General features: G+C 39.2%; 2 protein-coding genes across 3 annotated transcripts in view; one reads left to right on the top strand and one right to left on the bottom strand.

Annotated features, from left to right (window-relative positions):
• The window catches only part of Zpbp (zona pellucida binding protein), a 123643-nt gene extending 106133 nt beyond the window's left edge, over positions 1-17510 (bottom strand). Inside the window, exons 1-2 of the mRNA XM_057772361.1 lie at positions 17280-17510; positions 14824-14904 (exon numbers count right to left, since the gene is read on the bottom strand). Of these exons, the coding sequence (XP_057628344.1) occupies positions 14824-14904; positions 17280-17406 (208 nt within the window). The 5' untranslated portion in view covers positions 17407-17510. The remainder of the gene's footprint in view (positions 1-14823; positions 14905-17279) is intronic.
• A 1874-nt stretch (positions 17511-19384) lies between these two features.
• Spmip7 (sperm microtubule inner protein 7) overlaps positions 19385-20123 on the top strand; it is a 44840-nt gene continuing 44101 nt past the window's right edge. For both annotated transcript variants that reach the window (XM_057772817.1, XM_057772816.1), the window contains exon 1: positions 19385-19955. In XM_057772817.1, coding sequence (XP_057628800.1) covers positions 19385-19955 — 571 coding nt within the window. The remainder of the gene's footprint in view (positions 19956-20123) is intronic.

Raw genomic sequence — 20123 nt, 5'->3', positions numbered from 1 at the left:
TGTAGCCAGGGGCACAGGTGATCTGGTTCCGGTAATGTGAGCATGGGAGATCTGGTCCTGCCCCTCAACTAATATATGGTGGTGTGGGAAGAAAGAGATGCCCTCCCTGCCCCTTGCTGCCTGTGGCAGATGGGAGAGCTGACCCCGAGGTCATAAGAGCAGGAGAGCTGCCCCTGCCGCTCACCAGTTGCAGCACTCAGGAAGGAAGGTGGCCCCTACACCTGGCCTGGGAAACACAGTAGAAATGGGTTTGAAAGTATACAGTGGCAGAACAGACCCTGAGGACTTGAAAGCAGGAGAACTGGCTCCATCCCTTGCTCATCACTTCAAGGAGTGAACTAGCCAGGGCAGCGCAAGAGTGTTTTAAGGTGTGCTAAATTTCTTTATGTTCTAGAAGATTTGTTTAACAATATAAAGATGGGATGTTTTCGTTTATGCTGCATTTATTTAACTCTGTGAGGCTTTGATTCTTTGCCTGTTTAAAACACCAGATAGTCTAATAAAGAGCTGAACAGCCAATAGTGAGGCAGGAGAAAGAATAGGCAGCGCTAGCAAACAGAAGGTATAAATAGAATGAGAACCAAGGGGAGCAACAGGAAGGAGAAAGAGAAGGAGGAGGACCAAAGGTGCCAGCCACCCAACTACACAACCAGCAATGGAGTGAGGAAGAAAATACAGAAATAGAAAAAGGTAAAAGTCCACAAGCAAAAAGTATGTGCTAATTTCAGTTAAGAAAAGCTGACAAGAAACAAACCAAGCTAAGGCCAGGGCATTTATAAGTAATGATAAGCTACAGTGTGTGTATTTATTTGAGAGCTGGGTGGTAGGCCTCCAAAGAGCGAAAGAGTAAAAAAAATAACCAACAAAATTTTGGCATTCCAACATGCAGCTACAGTAAAAGAAAATCCAACGACAGAGGATAAGGGAGAGCTGGCAAGCTGACCAACCCTGCAACTAACTAGGCCCAGAACCAGGGTTATGAATTGGCCCACCTCAGCATCCACCCCATCTATGTTATGCTGGAAAATATAAGGGACCTGACTCGGAGACCCAAAGCTGCAGGATCTCCATGACACAGGGCAACAACAGGATGACCAAGAGGAGTTCCAGTGAACCCAGTATCAATAGTGTAACAGAAACCAGGGCCTCAAATGAGACTAATAACTCTTTACAATGAACACTTCCAAGTAAAGATGTAAAGATACATGGATAAAAGGGTTTACTAAGTGACTCACTGTGTCACACTCCAGTTTCCATGCTGAGATTAATTTTTTCTTTTCTTTTTCTTTCTTTTTTTCCTTTGAATATTATTTTATTTTATTTGTGGGGGGAGCATTGCAAGGGCAGAGGGTGAATGTGAAGGGACAAGGAAATGCATGGGATGGAGATGTATGATGTGAAAGACACAACGAATAAATAAAAAATGAAGTTTAAAAATGTGATACAGAACTAAATAGGGAATTCTCAAAAGATGAAACACAAATGGCTGAAAAACACTTCAAGAAGTGTTCAATACTTCTTTAAGAGAAATGTAAATCAAAACTATTTGAGACTTCATCTTGCACCAGTCAGAATGGCCAAGATCAATAATACAAATGACAGCTCATGTTTACAAGACTGTGGAGTGAGGGAAACACCTATCATTGGGGGAGTGCAAATTTATAGAGCCACTATGGAAATTAAAATGGCAGTTCCTCAGAAAGATAAAAACAGATCCACCTATAGATTCAGCTATACACCCTTGAGAATATATCCAAAGGACTCTACATCAAACCACAGAAATACCTACCCAATTGCATTAATTGTTGCTCTATTCATAACAGTAGAAAAATTGGAAACAGCCTAGAAACCTATCAGCAGTTCAGAAAAGCATGGAACATTTAAAGAATGGACTATTATTCAGCTGTTTAAAAAAATATGAAATTTCAGGTAAATGGATGGAGCTAGAAAAAAAACATCCTGAATAAAACAACCCAGACAAAAGACAAATACGGTATATATTCTCTTGATATGAATATTAGCTTTTAAGTCTTCAATCGGTATGCTACTATTTGAATAACCATAGAGGTTAGGTGTGGAATAAGGAACTGCGGGGATCAAAAGATTCTCAAGGAAAGGGAAATAAAATATAGAGTTAGATAGAAACAAGGGGGAGACTGGAACAAAACAGTCAAATGGAAGAGAAGTGAAGAAGGGGAAAGGGAGAGAACATCCAGGACTGCTAACACTTAGGGCCTTTAGAGAGGTCATTTGGAAACCTAATACAGCAAAAGCTTTTTTTTTTTTGTGTGTGTGTGTGTGTGTCTGTGTACATATTGTGTGTACATATATATATGTAAAAGAAATCTTAATGGAATCACCATATAACAGGGAAGACAAAGCCCAAACAAGATACCTCTCACCACCAAATGAAACTGCAAGTTCCAGGAATGAGTTACATCTAATTGGGTTGTTGGCCAAAAAGGCCCTACCACAACCCTAAACAGCCTAGGGTATTCCCAAGGTTATTGATTGTTCTACACCAACTGACAGTAAGGCCCTACTGCTGAATACATCTAATATCTCACAACATAGAGAAATTGATCTGGTGTCTAACTAGGGCTTTCACCACAACTTTCTAATGTTCATGGTACTGGAAGGTACCCTGCATGCTACCAGAGGAGAAAGCTAACTACCAACCAATCTACAAACAATCTACAAACCATACATTCCACAATGGTGATTTGCTGTCATGATACACTGATGAAATAGTAGAACAAAAGAAGAAAAAAAGAAAGAAAATACACACAAATAAGAAAAAAGTCAAATCATTCCTACTTAAAAAAAAAAAAACACATGATACTTAAATTACCTTACAAACTCCACTAGAAAAGTTTGATCTCTAGTTAGCACCCTCAGCAAAGTATCAGAACACAAAGCAACACACCAATTTCAATAGCTTTCTATATACCAATAAGAAACATACTTAGGAGGCCTGAGGCAGTGAAGTCCACAGGAGCAGGACTGAGCCAACAACCTGGGCCAGAGCAGGCCTGAGGAAGTGAGCTCCATGGGAGCGGGACTGAGCCGGCAACCTCGGCTTGAGCAGGCCTGAGACTGCAAGGTCCACAGAAGAGACAGCAGACCCAGACCAGGGGCATTTGCAGAGGAAGGACTGAGTCAGTGACCTGGGCTGGAGCAGACCTGGGACAGAGAACTCCACAATAATAGGACTGACCCAGCAACCTAGGCCAGAGCAGGCCTGAGACAGTGAACTCCACATGAGTAAAAGCAGATCCAGACCAGGAACATGTATGGAAACAGGTCTGAGCCAGTGACCTAGGCTGAAGCGGAGCAGAAGTGAGACAGTGAAGTCCACAGGAGCAGGTACATGGGAGCAACCACTGAAGGAGTGGGCTGGAGCCAGAGACCTCTGCAGGTCCAGGTGTGAGTCTGGGACTTATAAGGGTATAGGCATAAACCAGAGACTGCTGCAGATCCAGGCATGAGTTTGGGACCTTTGAGTGAGTAGACCTGAGCCAGGACCCCTGCAAGTTCAGGTGTGAGTCTGGGACCTCTGAGGAACTAGGCCTGAGCCAGGACCTCTGCGGGTCTGGGCACACCTGAGTCTGAGACCTCTGAGGGAGTAGATCAGAGCCAGAGACTTTTGCAGAACCAACCCCAAGCCAGGGACCTCCACAGGAGCAGATCCAAACCAGGGACATTTACAGAAACAGGTCTGAGCAGGCCACCTAGGCTAGAGCAGGCATGAGACAGAATTAAACCTGACTTCTTAATTGAGACAATGAAAGTCAGAAGGTCCTGGTCAAGCATTATGCAGACATTAGGAGACCACAGATGCCAGCCCAGACTACTACATCCAGCAAAACTTTCAATCACCATAGAAGGACAAAATGAGATATTTCATGACAAAACCAGACTTCACCAATACCTATCCACAAACCCAGCCCTACACAAAGTACTAAAAGGAAAATCCCAAACCATGGAAGTTGGCTATGTCAACAAAAACTGACAATTGATGATCTCATAGCAGCAGATCCCAAAGAAGGGGAAAACATATACAATAACATCACCAACAATGAAAACTAAATTACCAGGAAATATCAAGCACTGGTCATTAATATCCCTTAATATAAATGGACCCAACTCACCTATAAAAAGACACAGGTTAACAGATTGGATATGAAAAGAGAATCCATCCTTCTGCTGCATATAAAAAACACACTTCAACCTCAAAGACAGACATTGCCTCAGAGTAAAGGGATGGGAAATTTTTCCAATCAAATGGACCTAAGAAACAAGCTGGTGTAGCTATCCTAATATCTAACAAAATAGACTTAAAACTAAAATCAATCAAAAGAGACAAAGAAGGACATTTCATATTAGTCACAGGAAAAATCAATCAAGAGGAAATCTCAATACTGAACATCTATGCTCTAAATACAAGGGCACCCTCATGTGTAAAAGAAACACTTCTAAAGCTTAAATCATACATAAACTCCACACACTAAGAGTGGAAGACCCCAACACTCCCTTCTAACCACTGGCCAGTTCAGTCAGACAAAATATTAACAGATAAATTGGGGAAATAATAAATTTTATGACTCAAATGGACTTAATAGACATCTATAAAATATTCCATCCAAACATAAAAGAATATACCTTCTTCTCAGCACCTCATGGAACCCTCTCAAAAACTGACCACATACTCGGTAACAAAACAAACCTCAACAGATACAAAAAAATGGAATAACCCCATGTATCTTCAGATCACCATGGCTTAAAACCAAAATTCAACAGCAACACTAATTCCAGAGAGCCCACAAACACATGGAAATTAAACAATGCTCACCTGAAGCATCAATGAGTCAAGGAAGAAATAAAGGGAGAAATTAAAGACTTCCTAAAATTCAATGAAAATATCCATATAATATGCCCAAATTTATGGGACACAATGAAAGCAGTGTTAAGAGAAAATTTCATAGCACTAAATGCCTACATAAAGGTAGGCTCACAACCAAAAAAATATAAAGAAGCTGGACAAATCTCAGGCTAGTGAATTAACAGAACATTTGCTTACAATGCACTTCCTGTTTACTTAGGTAATATTATCTCCTTCTGGAGTCTTTGATGGAGTTAAAGAATTTATATAGTTTTCCTCAGCTATGATAAAAGATAAAATAGATATAAATATTGTAACTGTAATTCTTGCTTGATAACTGTTTTATGTAATTTTACTATGTTAAAGTTAAAGCCTTCCTTTTTGTTTAAACAGAAAAAGGGGAAATGGTGTAGGAGGTTCTTCTGTCTATATGTTGCTTTCATTGGTTGAATAAAAAAACTGTCTTGGCCTTTTGATAGGGCAGCACTTAGGTAGGCAGAGTAGACAGAACTGAATGCTGGGAAGAAGGGCAGACAGAGAGCTGCCATAGAGCTGCCAGAGACAGACAGGCCAAATCTTTCATAGTAGGCCATTGCCACATGGTAATAAACAGATTATTAGAAATGGGTTGAATCAAGATGAGAGAGTTAGCCAATAAGAGGCTAGAACTAATGGGCCAGACAGTGTTTTAAATGAATACAGTTTCTGTGTGATTATTTCGGGTGTAAGCTAGCCAGGCAGGATGAACAAAGAGCCCACCATCCTGTTACAAGGAACATACCTAAACATAATAAAGGCAATATACAGCAAGCCAACAGCCAACATCATACAAAATGAAAAGAAACTCCTAGCAATCCCACTGAAGTCAGGAACAAGACAAGGTTGTCCACTCCCTCCATATCTATTCAATATAGTTCTTGAGGTCCTAGCTAGAGCAATAAGACAACAAAAGAAGATCAAAGGGATACAAATCAGAAAAGAAGTCAAACTCTTATTATTTGCTGATGATATGATAGTTTACATAAGCAACCCCAAAAATTCTATCAGGAACTTCTACAACTCATAAACACTTTCAGTAATGTAGCAGGATATAAGATTAACTTAAAAAATCAGTAGTCCTCCTTTACACAGATGATAAATGGGCTGAGAAAGAAATCAGAGAAACATCACCCTTCACAATAGCCACAAATAGCATAAAATATTTTGGAGTGACTCTAACCAAACAAGTGGAAGACGTATATGACAAGAACTCTAAATCTTTGATGAAAAAAATTGAAGAAGACACCAGAAAGTGAAAAGATCTCCCATGCTCTTGGGTAGGTAGAATTAACATAGTAAAAATGGCAATCTTACCAAAAGCAATCTACAGATTGAATGCAATGCCCAGCAAAATCTTCACACACCTCAAAAGAACAATACTCAACTTCATATGGAAAATAAAAAAAAATCAGGATAGCCAAAACAATCCTGGACAATAAAAGAACTTCTGGAGGCATCACAATCCCTAACTTCAAACTCTATTACAGAACTACAGTACTGAAAACAGCCTGGTATTGACATAAAAACAGACAGGAGGACTAATGGAACCAAATCGAAGACCCGGATGTTAATCCACATACTTACGAACACCTGATTTTTGACAAAGAAGCAAAAAATATAAAATGGAAGAAAGAAAGTATATTTATCAAATGGTGTTGGCATAACTGGATATCAACAAGTAGAAGAATGAAAATAGATCTGTATCCATCACCATGCACAAAACTCAAGTCCAAACAGATCAAAGACTTCAATATAAAACCAGCCACACTGAACCTCATAGAAGAGAAAGTCAGAAGTACACTTGAGTGCACTGGCACAGGACATCACTTCCTAAATATAACCCCAGAAGCACAGACACTGCAAGAAACAATAAATGGGACCTCCGGAAACAGAAAAGCTCCTGTAAGGCAGAGGACACGGTCAGCAAGACAAAATGTCAGCCTAAAGAGTAGGAAAACTTCTTCACCAACCCCACATCAGACAGAGGGCTGATCTCCAGTATATACAAAGAAATCAAGAAACTGGTCATCAAAAGAACAAATAATCCAATAAAAATGGAGTACTGATGTGGGATTTCCCTCTGTGATTACCATTGGTTAATAAGGGAACTGCTTTGGGCCTATAGCAGAGCTATAGAGGAACAGAACTAGGTGGCAAAAACTAAACTAAATGCTGGGAAAAAGGACAGATGCAGAGAGAAGCCATGTACCCCCCCCCAGAGACAGACACCAGGTAAAACTATACCCAGTAGGTTATCCACAGCCATGTGGTGATACACAGATTAATAGAAATGGGTTAAATTAAGATGTAAGAGTTAGCATATAAGAAGTTAGAGCTAATGGGCCAAGCAGTGATTTAAATAATACAGTTTCTGTGTGATTATTTCAGGGCTGTGCAGCCGGGAACCAATAAGTGGCCTTCCCTGCAACAGAGTACAGACCTAAACAGAGAACCCTCAACAGAGGAATCTAAAATGACTGAAAGACACTTAAGGAAATGTTCAACATCCTTAGCCATCAGAGAAATGCAAATCAAAACAACTCTGAGATTCCATCTTACACCTGTAAGAATGGCCAAAATCAAAAACACTGATAACAACTTATGCTAGAGAGGATGTGGGGTAAAGGAAATCACTCCTGCATTGTTGGTGGGAGTGCAAGCTGGTACTGCCTTTTTGGATATCTGCATGGCAATTCCTCAGAAAATTCGGAAACAACCTTCCTCAAGACCCAGCAATACCACTTTTGAGTATATATCCAAAGGATGCTCAATCATACCACAAGGACATGTGCTAACTATGTTCATAGCAGCATTGCTTGTCATAGCTAGAACTTGGAAACAACCTAAATGCCCCTCAACTGAAGAATGGATAAGGAAAATGTGGTATATTTACACAACGGAGTACTACACAGCAGAGAAAAATAATGACATCTTTAAATTTGCAGGCAAATGGATGGAGCTAGAAAACATCATTTTGAGGGAGGTAACCCAGACCCAGAAAGACAAGTATCACATGTACTCACTCATAAGTGGTTTTTAAACATAAAGCAAAGAAAACAAGCCTACAAATCACAATCCAAGAGAACCTAGACAACAATGAAGACCCTAAGAGAGACATACAAAGATCTAATCTACATGGGAAGTAGAAAAAGACAAGATCTCCTGAGTAAATTGGGAGCATGGGGACCATGTGAGAGGATAGAAGGTGAGGGGGAGGCAGGTAGGGAAGCAGAGAAAAATATATAGCTCAATAAAATAAATTTAAAAAGAAAAAAAGAAACATACTTATAAAGAAATCAAGAAACAATCCCATTCACAGTAGCCTTTCCACAATACCTAGGAAAAAAACATAAAACAAGAACTATAATGAAAAACTTGAGAACACCAAAGAAAGAAACTTAATGGGATAGTAAAAGATAGAAAGACTTCTATGTTCATGGACTGGCAGGATTAATATTATGAATGTGCCTATATTACTGAAAACAACTTACATATCCAATGAATTCTCCACTAAAATACCAATGGCCTTCTTCACATAAATAAAAGAATTCAAAAACTCACGTGGGTTCAAAAGACCCCAAACAGTCAAAGCCATCCTGAGTGGAAAAAAAAAATCACTGCTGGAGGTACCACAATGTCTAATTTTAAATCATATGACAAAATAATACTGACACAAAATAGGTACACAAACCAATGCAATTGTTCAGAGGAACCAAAAATGAACCAACACAGATATAGCTATAGTCACATGACTCCCAACAAAGGTGATATAAAAACATATCTCAGACAATAATTAGCCTTCCCAGTAAACGAACGGAAACAGATATCCACATGGAGAAGACAAATTAAATTTCTAACATTCATTTTCTACAGAAATCAATTCAACATAGAACAAGGATCTCAACATAAGGCCTAGGCAATGGCTTTCTGAATAGGATCACAAAATCTCAGAAGATAGTAACAAGAATGACAAATAGAATTGTATGAAATTAAAGAGCCACTGCACTTCAAAGGAAACAACAGTCAACAGAATAGAAGAAAATCTTTGACAGCTATTATTCTGTCAATAGACTATTATCTGTAATATAATTTTTAATTCAAAAGTTAAACACTATAATAGCAAATGGTCCAATCAGAAATGAGAATGTGAACTGAAGAGCTACCTTTCAAAATAAGAAATGCAAACGTATACCCAATAAGACTCTCTTGGAGAAAGTAATTTTTTTTTTTTTTTGCAAATGGTCATTAATTGGAGGTAGCTTCTTGGTTGAGAATGAGACCTTGTGTCTACTTCCCCAACTCAGCAGTAGTCCCCCATCTGAATTGGATCTGTGCAGGTTATATGCATGCTGTCACAGTCTCTGTTACCACATGCATGTGTCCTGTTGTGTCTGCAAGATACTGTTTGTTGTATTACCCATTCCCTCTGGCTGTCACAATCTTTCTGACTTCTTTTATATAATTCCAAACCCTCAGGAAAGGGATTTGATGAAGACATCCCATTTAGGGCTGAGTGTTCTAGGTTCTGTTACTCTTTGCATATTGTCCAGTTTCTCCCCCCACGTACAAGTCCTTCACAAATATGGCTCCAGGTTTTATGTTTTTATGGGTGTGTGATTATGTGAAGGAATGAGTGATTCTAGGTGTATATATTTGTATCTTGTGCCTGTCTTGAACTCTTTTCCTTTTGTTTGTTGTATTTTATCTTTCTTCAGTCGTGTTTGGTTTTGTGTTATTATCATTTATTTTGTTTTATTATTATCTCTTAGATGCTTATCTGTTTTCTAATGGGATACCGAAAAGAGGTGGATCTGGAGGGAAGGGTAAGTAGGAAGGAACAGGGAAAAGCAGAGGGAGGGAAGGAAACTGTCAGGATATATTGTATGAAAAAAACTATATTCAATGAAAGAAAACAAGAAAAAATGAATGCAAATGTCCACTAAATCCATGAAAAAGAAGTCAGCATCCTTATCCACTAGTCACGTGCAAGGGAGAACCATATTGAGATTCCGTTACATTCAAAGTGGTGATCATGAAAACCTGGTACATATATACTATGAAACACTACACTATTCAGTCATAAAGAAAAATGAAATCATGAACTTTCAGTGTAAATGGGTGAAACCAGAAAAGATAATAAAAAGTGAAGTAACCCAGGCCGAGAAAGACAGACACGGAATGTTTTCTCTCACTGGAGGCTCCTAGCTCCAAATCTTCAGATGTGAGCACATGACTTGAAGTAACTGCAGAAGTCGGGGTGGGAATAATTGAGAGGGAAACAGCAATAAAATTGGGAAAAACATGGAACTCTAATTAAGAGGAGATAGGAAATGCAGAAGAAGGAGGGGGGAATTAAGGATGTCTGAAAAGTCATAAGGAATCATTAACTACCTACATAAAATAACTATAATATATAATATATATAAAATTTTCCCATCTGAGCTGATAATGCTCCCTCTAACAGTCAAAGGCCAGCTAACAAAAACCCTAGCTCCAAGCATGAAAGTTCTCTTTTGAATTGTTGGTCAGGGTTGTCCAGGAAACTCCTGAAACATCACAGTTCCTGGTTGCCCCCCCAGAGATGGAAGGTAAATCCTGGTTGCAGAAGACAGCATCTACATCAGACACAGGGCCCTGCAGCCCCTGAGTTAGAACTAACCTGAAGGCCTCACCTTGAGTACTAGCTTTCATGGCAACAGAAGGCAGCATGCAAACTTCCAAAGGAAAGAAAGAACCAATAGTCCTACCTAGTTATGATGCCTATGAACTACAACATCCAGAATGGCACGACAGCTTTAACTTTGCAGTAGTGCCATGCACACGTTGGCAGTAAACAACTACGTAATTGGACTTAAGGCCTGATCAACAAGAGGGAAATCATGCCTGGACCTAGAGACCTATCCAACTACACAGTGTTAGTGAAGTCATGGATCTTACAGAAGAACCCCTAACCAACACTTCACTGAACCAGCACAGTAATCCCTAATAATATTTTAAATATCTGTCCTAATTACCCACAGATAAGTGTAGTCCTTACCTCTCAAGGAAATATCTTTGTGCAACAAATTAAAGCCATTAGAGAAAAATATAACCAGTCAAAATGTAGAATCGACAATCCTAATCTCTCAACAGCACAACTCCTGCACCTAGCAGAGATCCAAGAGAGGGTGGATAGAGACAGAGGAACAGGAAGTTGGCTGTGAGATTGTGTCTCCAAGGAATGCCAAATCTAACCAACAGGACTTCCTAAACAGGATAACCCCAACAGACATGTTAACATGGATAATGGGAAAGTTCTGGAAGCTTTAACCCTACACAAAGCACTATAGGCAACTAAGAAAACCTGTCAGCAGGAAAAAATAGTCTTCCTCAGGAAAGAGTATACCAATTGTCTTTCCAGAACCAAAGAACAAGCCTGGAAGCATGCATACAAATACCATATACAGATTGAGCTGGTTGTATACACAAACAAAAACAACAACAACAATTAAAAGTGAAGCCATGAATTTTAAAGAGAATAAAGAGGGGTATATTGGGCTGGGGATTGAAGGGGGAAATTATATGTATATTATAATCTCAAAAAAAAACAAAATAAGAAGAGATTTCTAAGAAGAAAACAAAAAGAAAACATACAAGTTAGGACATGGCTGGACGTGGGCAACATCTATACACTGTCTATGGGATACTAATTAGTGTAGCCACTATAGAAATCAGTGTGGGGGTCTACAAAAACCAAAAATGGTACTATCAGAGGTTCTAGCTATAAGGCCCTTGGACATACATACATACATGCATGCATGCATGCATATGTGTGTATATATCTATATGTACACATATAAATAAAAATATATTGTATATATATACATATATAAATATAAATATTGTGTGTGTGTGTATATATATATATACATATATCCATCCAAAGGAAACTAAGTCAGCATACAATAAAGACATGTGCACACCAATGATTATTGTGGTACTATTCATGACACTAATATTACAGAATCAGCCTAGGTATAAAACAACATGGACTTTTAAAATGTGAGTTTTATTCAACCATGGAAAATAACAAAATTATGTTACTTCGGAAAATATGATGGATTGTAAGATCCTGGTAAGTGAAATAAATCATGCTTGGCAAGATATATATAATGCAAGGTGAATCTGTATTTTGTGTGATGCATGTGTACAGTGAATGCACACTTATTCATTAGACTGTGAGAGCAAAAGATGTCACTGACCATCCCTTATTGCTCTCCCCCTCATTCTATTCCAACACAGTCTCTGATGGAGCCTGAAGCTCAGTTTCAGCTAGGCTCTCTAGCTAGTGAGCTTGGGATTCACCCTTCTCCTTCCCTTAATGCTAGGGTTACAGCCATTCAGGACCACATCAGCTTTTACATGAGTGTATGCATTTAAAGTCAGATTCTCATGCATAGACAGCAAGCACTCTTACATCTGAGCCATCTCCCTAGTCTTGGATATTTTTAATAGAATATGAAAGGAGAAGGGGTACTAGTTCAAAGACAGAAGATGATGAGGGTGGGCAAAGGAGGGGGAATGTGATCAAAGCATGCTATATATTATGAAAACATAATAATGAAACTATTACTTTTATACAAGGGGAAGATAAGATACTGAAGAGATTTGTGGAAAAGGTAGTTCATTTATAACCAAAGCAAAGACCTCTGCTCATAACCCTCATAAGAGGCAGACCTGCTAACACTCTCGCGACAAAGGAAAACAATTTAGCAAAAATCCAACACTCTTAACAGTGAAAACACTCAAAACAGAACAGAAGGAATCATTTTCAGTCAGATTAAGAACATCTTTAAAATCACAGCATTGTGTTGAATACTCAAAATCGGAGAGATTTCCTATCCTCTAAAATAGCACAACACAAAACCATTTGCTATAACCAATACGGACAAGTAAGTTCTAAATGAATCAACTTGCAAGAAAAACTTGCATTCAATAGCAGAAACAAAACCATGCAGCTAACTTTGGGAGTCATACTTTGCATGGAAAATGCTAAAGAATAATCCCAAAGAGAGCTAAGAAATAAATTATGCAAATGAAAGATATGATATCAATATGGAAATGTTAATAGCATGTCTATAAAAAAACAATAAACAATCTAAACCTAGCTAAATTAAATTCTTTCATTTAAAACAGAATTAAAAGTATACGTAGGAAGAAACAATAGAACTACAAAACATATTCAGAAACCTACAAGGCAACATGAAATTAAATTAATCTTAAACAAATGTGAAGATACTTAATGTTTATTGAGTGAAAGGATTAATAAGGGGCAAAATTGATCTATAGATTCAGTTCAATCCTATTTTAAAAGTCCAATGTACTTTTAGTTGAAATTGATACTGATTATAGAATTGATGTGGATTTGAATGGGACCCAGAGTAGCACCAAAAAAAAAATCTTAAACAGAACAAAATTGAAGGCTTTACATTTAATCACTGAAAGACTCACTCTAAAGCAATAACAATTCAAATATCAAAGTGTTAGCATAAGAAACAGAAATGCAGACCAATGGAATAGAATGGGGAGCCCATCACTAACCCCACAGCCAAATAACAGTGGCAAGACAGACTTCAACAACACAATAGCCATACACTAAAGAATCACAAGCAAAAATTAAGTCAGAATGGATTACAGTGAAGACTATAAGACTCTTAAAAAGAAACAAAAGGAAAAACTAAGACTATCAAAGTTTAAAATGTACTTTTCAAAAGACTTAAAAAGTAAAAATATAATAGACAGAGTGGGAGAAACTCATACTATATTTAATTAGCTTCCAACAGTCAGGATACTATGTGCTATTATATACAGTATTATTGCAAAAGAAAAAACTCTACAACTCAACAAAAGCAATAAGTAAGAGCCAGCCATGGTCTCAAATATATATAAATATATATATATATATATATTTAGATATATATGAGAAGAGCGCCTCATTAGTCATTAGAAACTCAAAATCATTTCACACACAAATAGGGTGGTGATAGTAAAAACACATTGACAGTACCAAGGTTTGGTATGCATGTTAAGAAGTCTGGACTTCATACATTGCTGCTATGAAGGGAAACAAGGTAGGCCCTCTGGAAAGTATTTTATAGACTGAACATATCACTGATATGGCAGCCATAAATTATTCTTCTAAAATAAACTTAAGAGAATTCAATATAAACATTAATATACAAAAGAACATTATTCAACTATAAGAAGGAATGAAGTATTTATACACTCTCAACAATATCACAAAAAGTAAATACAAAGGCCATATAATGTGTAGTTTTACTTAATCCCAGAACAGCAAATATCCATCAGAAAGTATTAGCAGTGTTCAGGGACAGGAATACTTGCTTAATGAACACAGGAGATTTTTTTTACAATATGATGATGGTGTGAAATTAGAGTTCCGTTGGCTGTCAACCTTGTCAACAAACTGAAAAAACATTAAAGAAGGCATTTCATGACAAATAAAATTAACTCAATAAAATCCCAAAACTGTTGCAGCTGTTGTGTCTCGTGTGAATACTCTGAAAACATATATCCAAAATCTTTATGGTGTTTAGGTCATAAATGAAATTATCTTTGCATATTTAGCCTTCCTACGTTTAATATCATAGTAAGAAGTGCATCTGTTACAAGAAAAAGCACTACGGGAAACTTTAGTTAACTTTTAGAAATAACTTTTCTTTGCACACAGAATTAGACTTGAATGACTCCAGCTCTACAGAGAAACCACTTTATTCAACTCCACAGAATTAAATGGACTTCGGGAACCAGAGTAACTGGGAAGCACTGGCCTTTTCAGCAGACTCTTAAATTGTAGATGGATGATAGTAACATTCTATTACTGAAAAGCTATTCATGAGTACCGGGAAAATGTGATGATCCAACTATTTTCAGTGAATCTTGAGTCAAGCGAAAACTTCTTGGCAATCGAGCCAAATATCCAACTATGAAAAACAAAAAGAAAACAAATGATCTAAGTCCGTCTTGTAAAAATTCCAAAATATTAAAATAAGAGTACCTTGCCTCCACTGCAAGGAGCATAAATCAGTCTCCAATGACATGTTCTCTGCTGCTCTGCGTACTCCTTAAAGAATTTAATATACCTATGACTTACCCCTGTTATAAATCTTAACCCAGCCTTTCTGTGCCTACTTACGATACTCTCCCACCTTACAGGGCCCGAATCAAATTTCTCTCCTGTCCTTATTGCTCAGCTATCATGGAAAATGACTGGCATCTCTCTCTTAACAATCTACAATGGAATGCATTTAATCATACACGCACACCATTTTTCTTGGTACAAACTCCACTGATGGAAGCACCAGTGCTTAAGTCAAGGACCATTTATCAAGAACCATTTGCAAGCACCTCACCTTTAACATGGAAACTATTAAAAACCGGAACTATGAAAAGCATCTTGACAGTCTCCCTTCATTGTTGGATGAGCATATATATTATGGCATGATGCTGGGGACAGAATGAATGGGGAAGGCTATTCAATGACTGTAAAGCATTAACCCGAAAGAGCCTTGGCAGCAAGCAAGTAAAAGGGAACATCATGGCATTGAAGGCTGGAACAGAGCTTATTGGAAATTCTGCCACATCCTGAAATCAAGAAAGTTACTTTAAACCACCAGTTGGAGGGTTTCGTCTGCAATGAGATAGACAGTAACTCCAACCTTACAGGTTTACTGTAGGAGCTGTGAAGTGCTATATAAACATCAGCCTTTACTCCTCACAGTTTATACGCTAAGATACTAATTGCTTGTGCTGTTTTGATAGTCCTTATTGAAGAAAAGGAAATCCAGGCAACATTTTAAAACAAAAACACAGGCCGGGCGGTGGTTGCGCACGCCTTTAATCCCAGCACTCGGGAGGCAGAGGCAGGCGGATCTCTGGGAGTTCGAGGCCAGCATGGTCTACAAGAGCTAGTTCCGGGACAGGCACCAAAGCTACAGAGAGACCCTGTCTCGAAAAACCAAAAAAAAAAAAAAAAAAAAAAAAAAAAAAAAAAAAAAAAAAAAAACAAACTTTCATTACCAGGTATAAGGCCAACAGCCATATTCAAATGCATCTTCCTTAGACAGAATAATTAAAGACAATGTATTCTCACAGAACTTTCTTTGCACTAAGCACCTGGTCTTTATAATATATAAGGAGTAATCGTCATATCCCTACTCCTATCGTGTCCTAGTATGCCTTCTGTTGCTGTGATAAACACTATGCCCCAAATCAGCATGGGACAGGGTGCAGAGAGGGTTTATTTCACTTTTCAGGTATATACTGACAATGTATACGTTGTTCCGGAAAGCCAAGGGAAGGACTCAAGTCCAAACCTGGAGTAAGGAAGTGAAGTAGAAGCATGGAGGAACACTACTTGCTGGCTTCCTTCCTCTGGCTTGTTCAGCCTGCTTTCTTACACAGCCCAGGACCACCTGCCCAGGGATGGCACCACTCCCAAAGAAGTAGTCCGTCCCACATCAAAAGCAATTTAAAAAAAATACTTCCCAGACATGCTCACAGGTCAATCAGGTAGAAACAAATCTTCAACTGAGGGTTCCTATCCCAAGTGCCTACAGCTTGTGTCAAGTTATACTAACAAGCACACCCCTTTTCTTTCCTTACTCCGCCCTATTCCTTTCTTCACATTCCTCCGTTTGTATCCTTGGTTATCCCTCATATGAACAAATTTTAACTTCTGACAAGTGTTATCTTTAGTACATTGCCTTAGAATCTATGGGACACAGCTTATTAGTAGTAAGGCTACACCTTAAAACACACACAAAATACAACCACAGCCTTCTACTTTAAAAAAAAGACAAAGCTAGTAAACTTTCTTTTCTTTCTCCAGCATAAATATATTTTCAAACTGTGAGAAAAGTTTAAATCCCCAAACCCCAGCGACACCCTGCATTTTACGTCTAGAGCCAACAGAGGGCGCTCCACCACCAAAGATGTTTCAAAAGCTCATTGGGGTGACAGCACAGGTCCAGCACAATACATCACTATAGACGGTCGCTCTGAAACACAAGGTGGGCGGTGACCCACGAACTTATTAAGTTTATTAAGGCACTTTTCAATGAAAGCGTCACATCTGAACAATCTCCTGCAGCTACGCCTCATTCGCATTCGCGTTCCCACCGCGATCTTCCCTATCGTTCTCAGACACGAACCAAGGCTGCCCGGTGCAGGAGCAGCCACAGGGGGCCCCCCACCCCGCTTGGTGGGGCGGGGACGGGGTCACGTGACTCGGGCCCAAGGCAATTCTCGTGAGGAGCCGCGGCCGCCGGAGCGCCCTCCGTGCGGCGCCGAGCCTCACCTGCAGGGGGCGCCCGCAGCAAGGCGGAGAGCAGGACGGCGGCCACCGACAGCGCCGAGAGCGCGGAGCCCTCAGTCCCGGCCCGCCGCCGGCCCCGCGGAGCCCGGCCCGGGGCCAAGGCCTCCATCCACACGCCGCCGCCGGCCGAGCCTCGGCGCCGAAGGTCGTTACCTGGCGCGCGCCCACCCGCCGCCGGAAGTTGGCGGACGGCGGGCCGGAAGGACGGACCGACGGACACGCCGCCGCTTCCGCTCGGGCCGTCTGCGGGAGGTGTGCTAGCCTAGGAGCTGGCTTGGGAGCGCACGGGAGGCAGGGGGGTGTTGATCCGCAAGGGGCTCCTTTGCCTTTGAGGCCACCGCACCCGTGAAGGAACCCGCCAGAACCGAAGTGGCTTGTCAGAGATTCCAAAGCTAGGAGAACAATCTTGTGCCCCAGAGTTCTAACCTTGGCCTTTCCCTGGTGTCTGTGGTAGAAAGGAAAACCCTCCTGACTACCCTGGCAGTGTATTGAGTTTCAGCCTTTGGGTGCCTACTCATGACTGCTGACCCTGAGGACTAATGACAAGGCACGTATAGGTCTCATAAAGTAACCCACTACAGTAATGCCAACAACTTGTACTTGTATGTGGAACTTCATGGAAGCGAGATGCAGTGAACACCTAGGAGGGATTAAAGGTTTCGCCTAAAACAGATGACATGGTGGGAAAACAGAGGAAATGACCCCAGATGAAACTGACTCCGCTTGGAAGATCACCTTTCAGAACCTGAATCCGGGAAAACATACCAAACCAGCTAAGAGGCCATTTATAGTGAGAGTGTATTTTAAGGTGAAAGAGAATCATACTCCACTTTTCTGCCTTTGGACGCATTTAATGATAGTAGAGCTGTGGTAGAAATAAATCTTAGATATTTTGAACAACTAAAAACAGTCTGGTTTCACTTTAATATGAAGAAATGAGCGGTATGGGCTGCTTTAAAAATTCTGACTTCATGTTTTGGATATACTGTGTCCAGGACCTCATGCTGAAAGACTTAACCATTTATTTTCAATTTTACCTCTTGTTTAGTGATATATCTCAAAATTTCAAACATCATCGAAGGTGGGCGTGGCCACTACTTATACAAACTACCTTACAGTTGATCTGATTTATATATTCTGTTCCTGACTATTGTACAAGCTTGCTTTGGTTTTGTTTGTTTCTATTTTTATTTGTTTGCTTGCTTGATTCATTTAAGGAAGGTGCGGATTTTTATCCCTCAAATTCTAATACTTCAATTTAGTTGCAGTTTTCACATACCAAATTGTCTATTTAAAAACAGCTCTTAAATGGACTTGTACACTTATCATTTAAAGCGGATTTTTTAATATGTTGCCATTTACTGAAATAACATAAAAACCCTCATTGCTTTCCCTCTGGACATTGTGGTGTCCTTAAAGAAACTGAGGATAATTTTAATCATATAAGGATGCACCTTTACTTTGGCTATAATTTGTGAATTACTTTCCTTAAAAATGAGCATAATGCATGTTCGTTGTTGCAGTGTGTTTAAATTAAACATACCAATTTTTATCACATATCAGCTAAATACTTAGTTCTAGCTTGTATGTCAGAGAGAGAGAAACTGTATATGTGGTATATTCACTAGATCAACTTCAGTATATTCTTTAAGTGATTATCTTGCCCTCAAAATACAAACATGAAAAATACATATTTGTACTTATGTAAATATGTATATGATATTAGTTTCCTGAGTATTGGAGAAAAAAGTGTAAAAGAAATATTACTAGCACTTTGGGGGGATGGTTCCTAAGAAATACATTATGATTCACATAATAAGTAGTTCCATGAGTTATGGTTCTACCTGTTGCCAAGCAACAAAGGCTCTTCCTTTTTTCTTTTATTCTGCCCTGTTTCTGTACTTCCCTATCTCTCTTTCAGCAGAAAAAAAAATACCTTGAGATTAAAAAAAAATACATTTAGAAAATTGAATTAATAATTTTATGCTAGGTTAATTTTAATCTCCCGTTATTGGAACTATGGGCTCTTAATGGCTAAAGAAAAAAAGAATTATCAAAAAGAATTTAATTTGCAATCCTTAAAAATAATGAGAAATTCCATGGATATGGAGGTTAAGAACAAACCCGGAAAGATAAGTATCCCTAAAAGGTTCGTCTTCTCAGGAGCAAGGACTCTCGAGCATCCAGATTACCCACACTACTGCGATCTCTTACGGAAAATGAACATGCCCTTTGTGAAAGGACTCGAAGACAGACATAACTATGGCAGATTTGAAAATAAAGGCAACCCTGTGTTTTCAAAATTCCATCCTTATCCCCCTTCAGTGCTGCCAGATTACCATCTTCACTACCCTTATCCCCCACCCTATGGGAAGGAGTATCCACTGTTTCCACTTCGTGATGATGTGCCCTTAGGTGATCCCTGCTCAGGATTCCTGAGTCCTGGTGCTGATGCTGATTTAAAGCCTGGCATTGGCAGAACCATACCAAACCTGGTGAGTTTCAGTGATGTGAAACCTCAAAATCGAGTTCCGAGGCCAGACAAAGGATTTCAAACAACGATCAAAAGGCAAATGATACTATCAGAAGAGCTACAACAGAGCAGAAGATGGAATTCCAGGGAAGTACCAGACAGTTCCATCAGGGCAAAACTCGGCGGTAAGTAAAGTAACATAGCCTTGAGATCTCTCTTGTGTGAGGTAAAGGAGCATGAACTGGAGCTTTTCAGAATTTTAGCAGTTATAGTAGCATAAATTATAACCAGACAAATTATTTTAAGTTAGATTTTAAGAAGGTTTTATTAAAATGATACAAATCTTATAAAAA

Source organism: Chionomys nivalis, chromosome 6, assembly GCF_950005125.1.
Source record: "Chionomys nivalis chromosome 6, mChiNiv1.1, whole genome shotgun sequence".
Taxonomy (NCBI): domain Eukaryota; kingdom Metazoa; phylum Chordata; class Mammalia; order Rodentia; family Cricetidae; genus Chionomys; species Chionomys nivalis.
The sequence above is the reverse complement of the archived record's forward strand: the minus strand, read 5'-3'. Positions and strand labels throughout refer to the sequence as shown.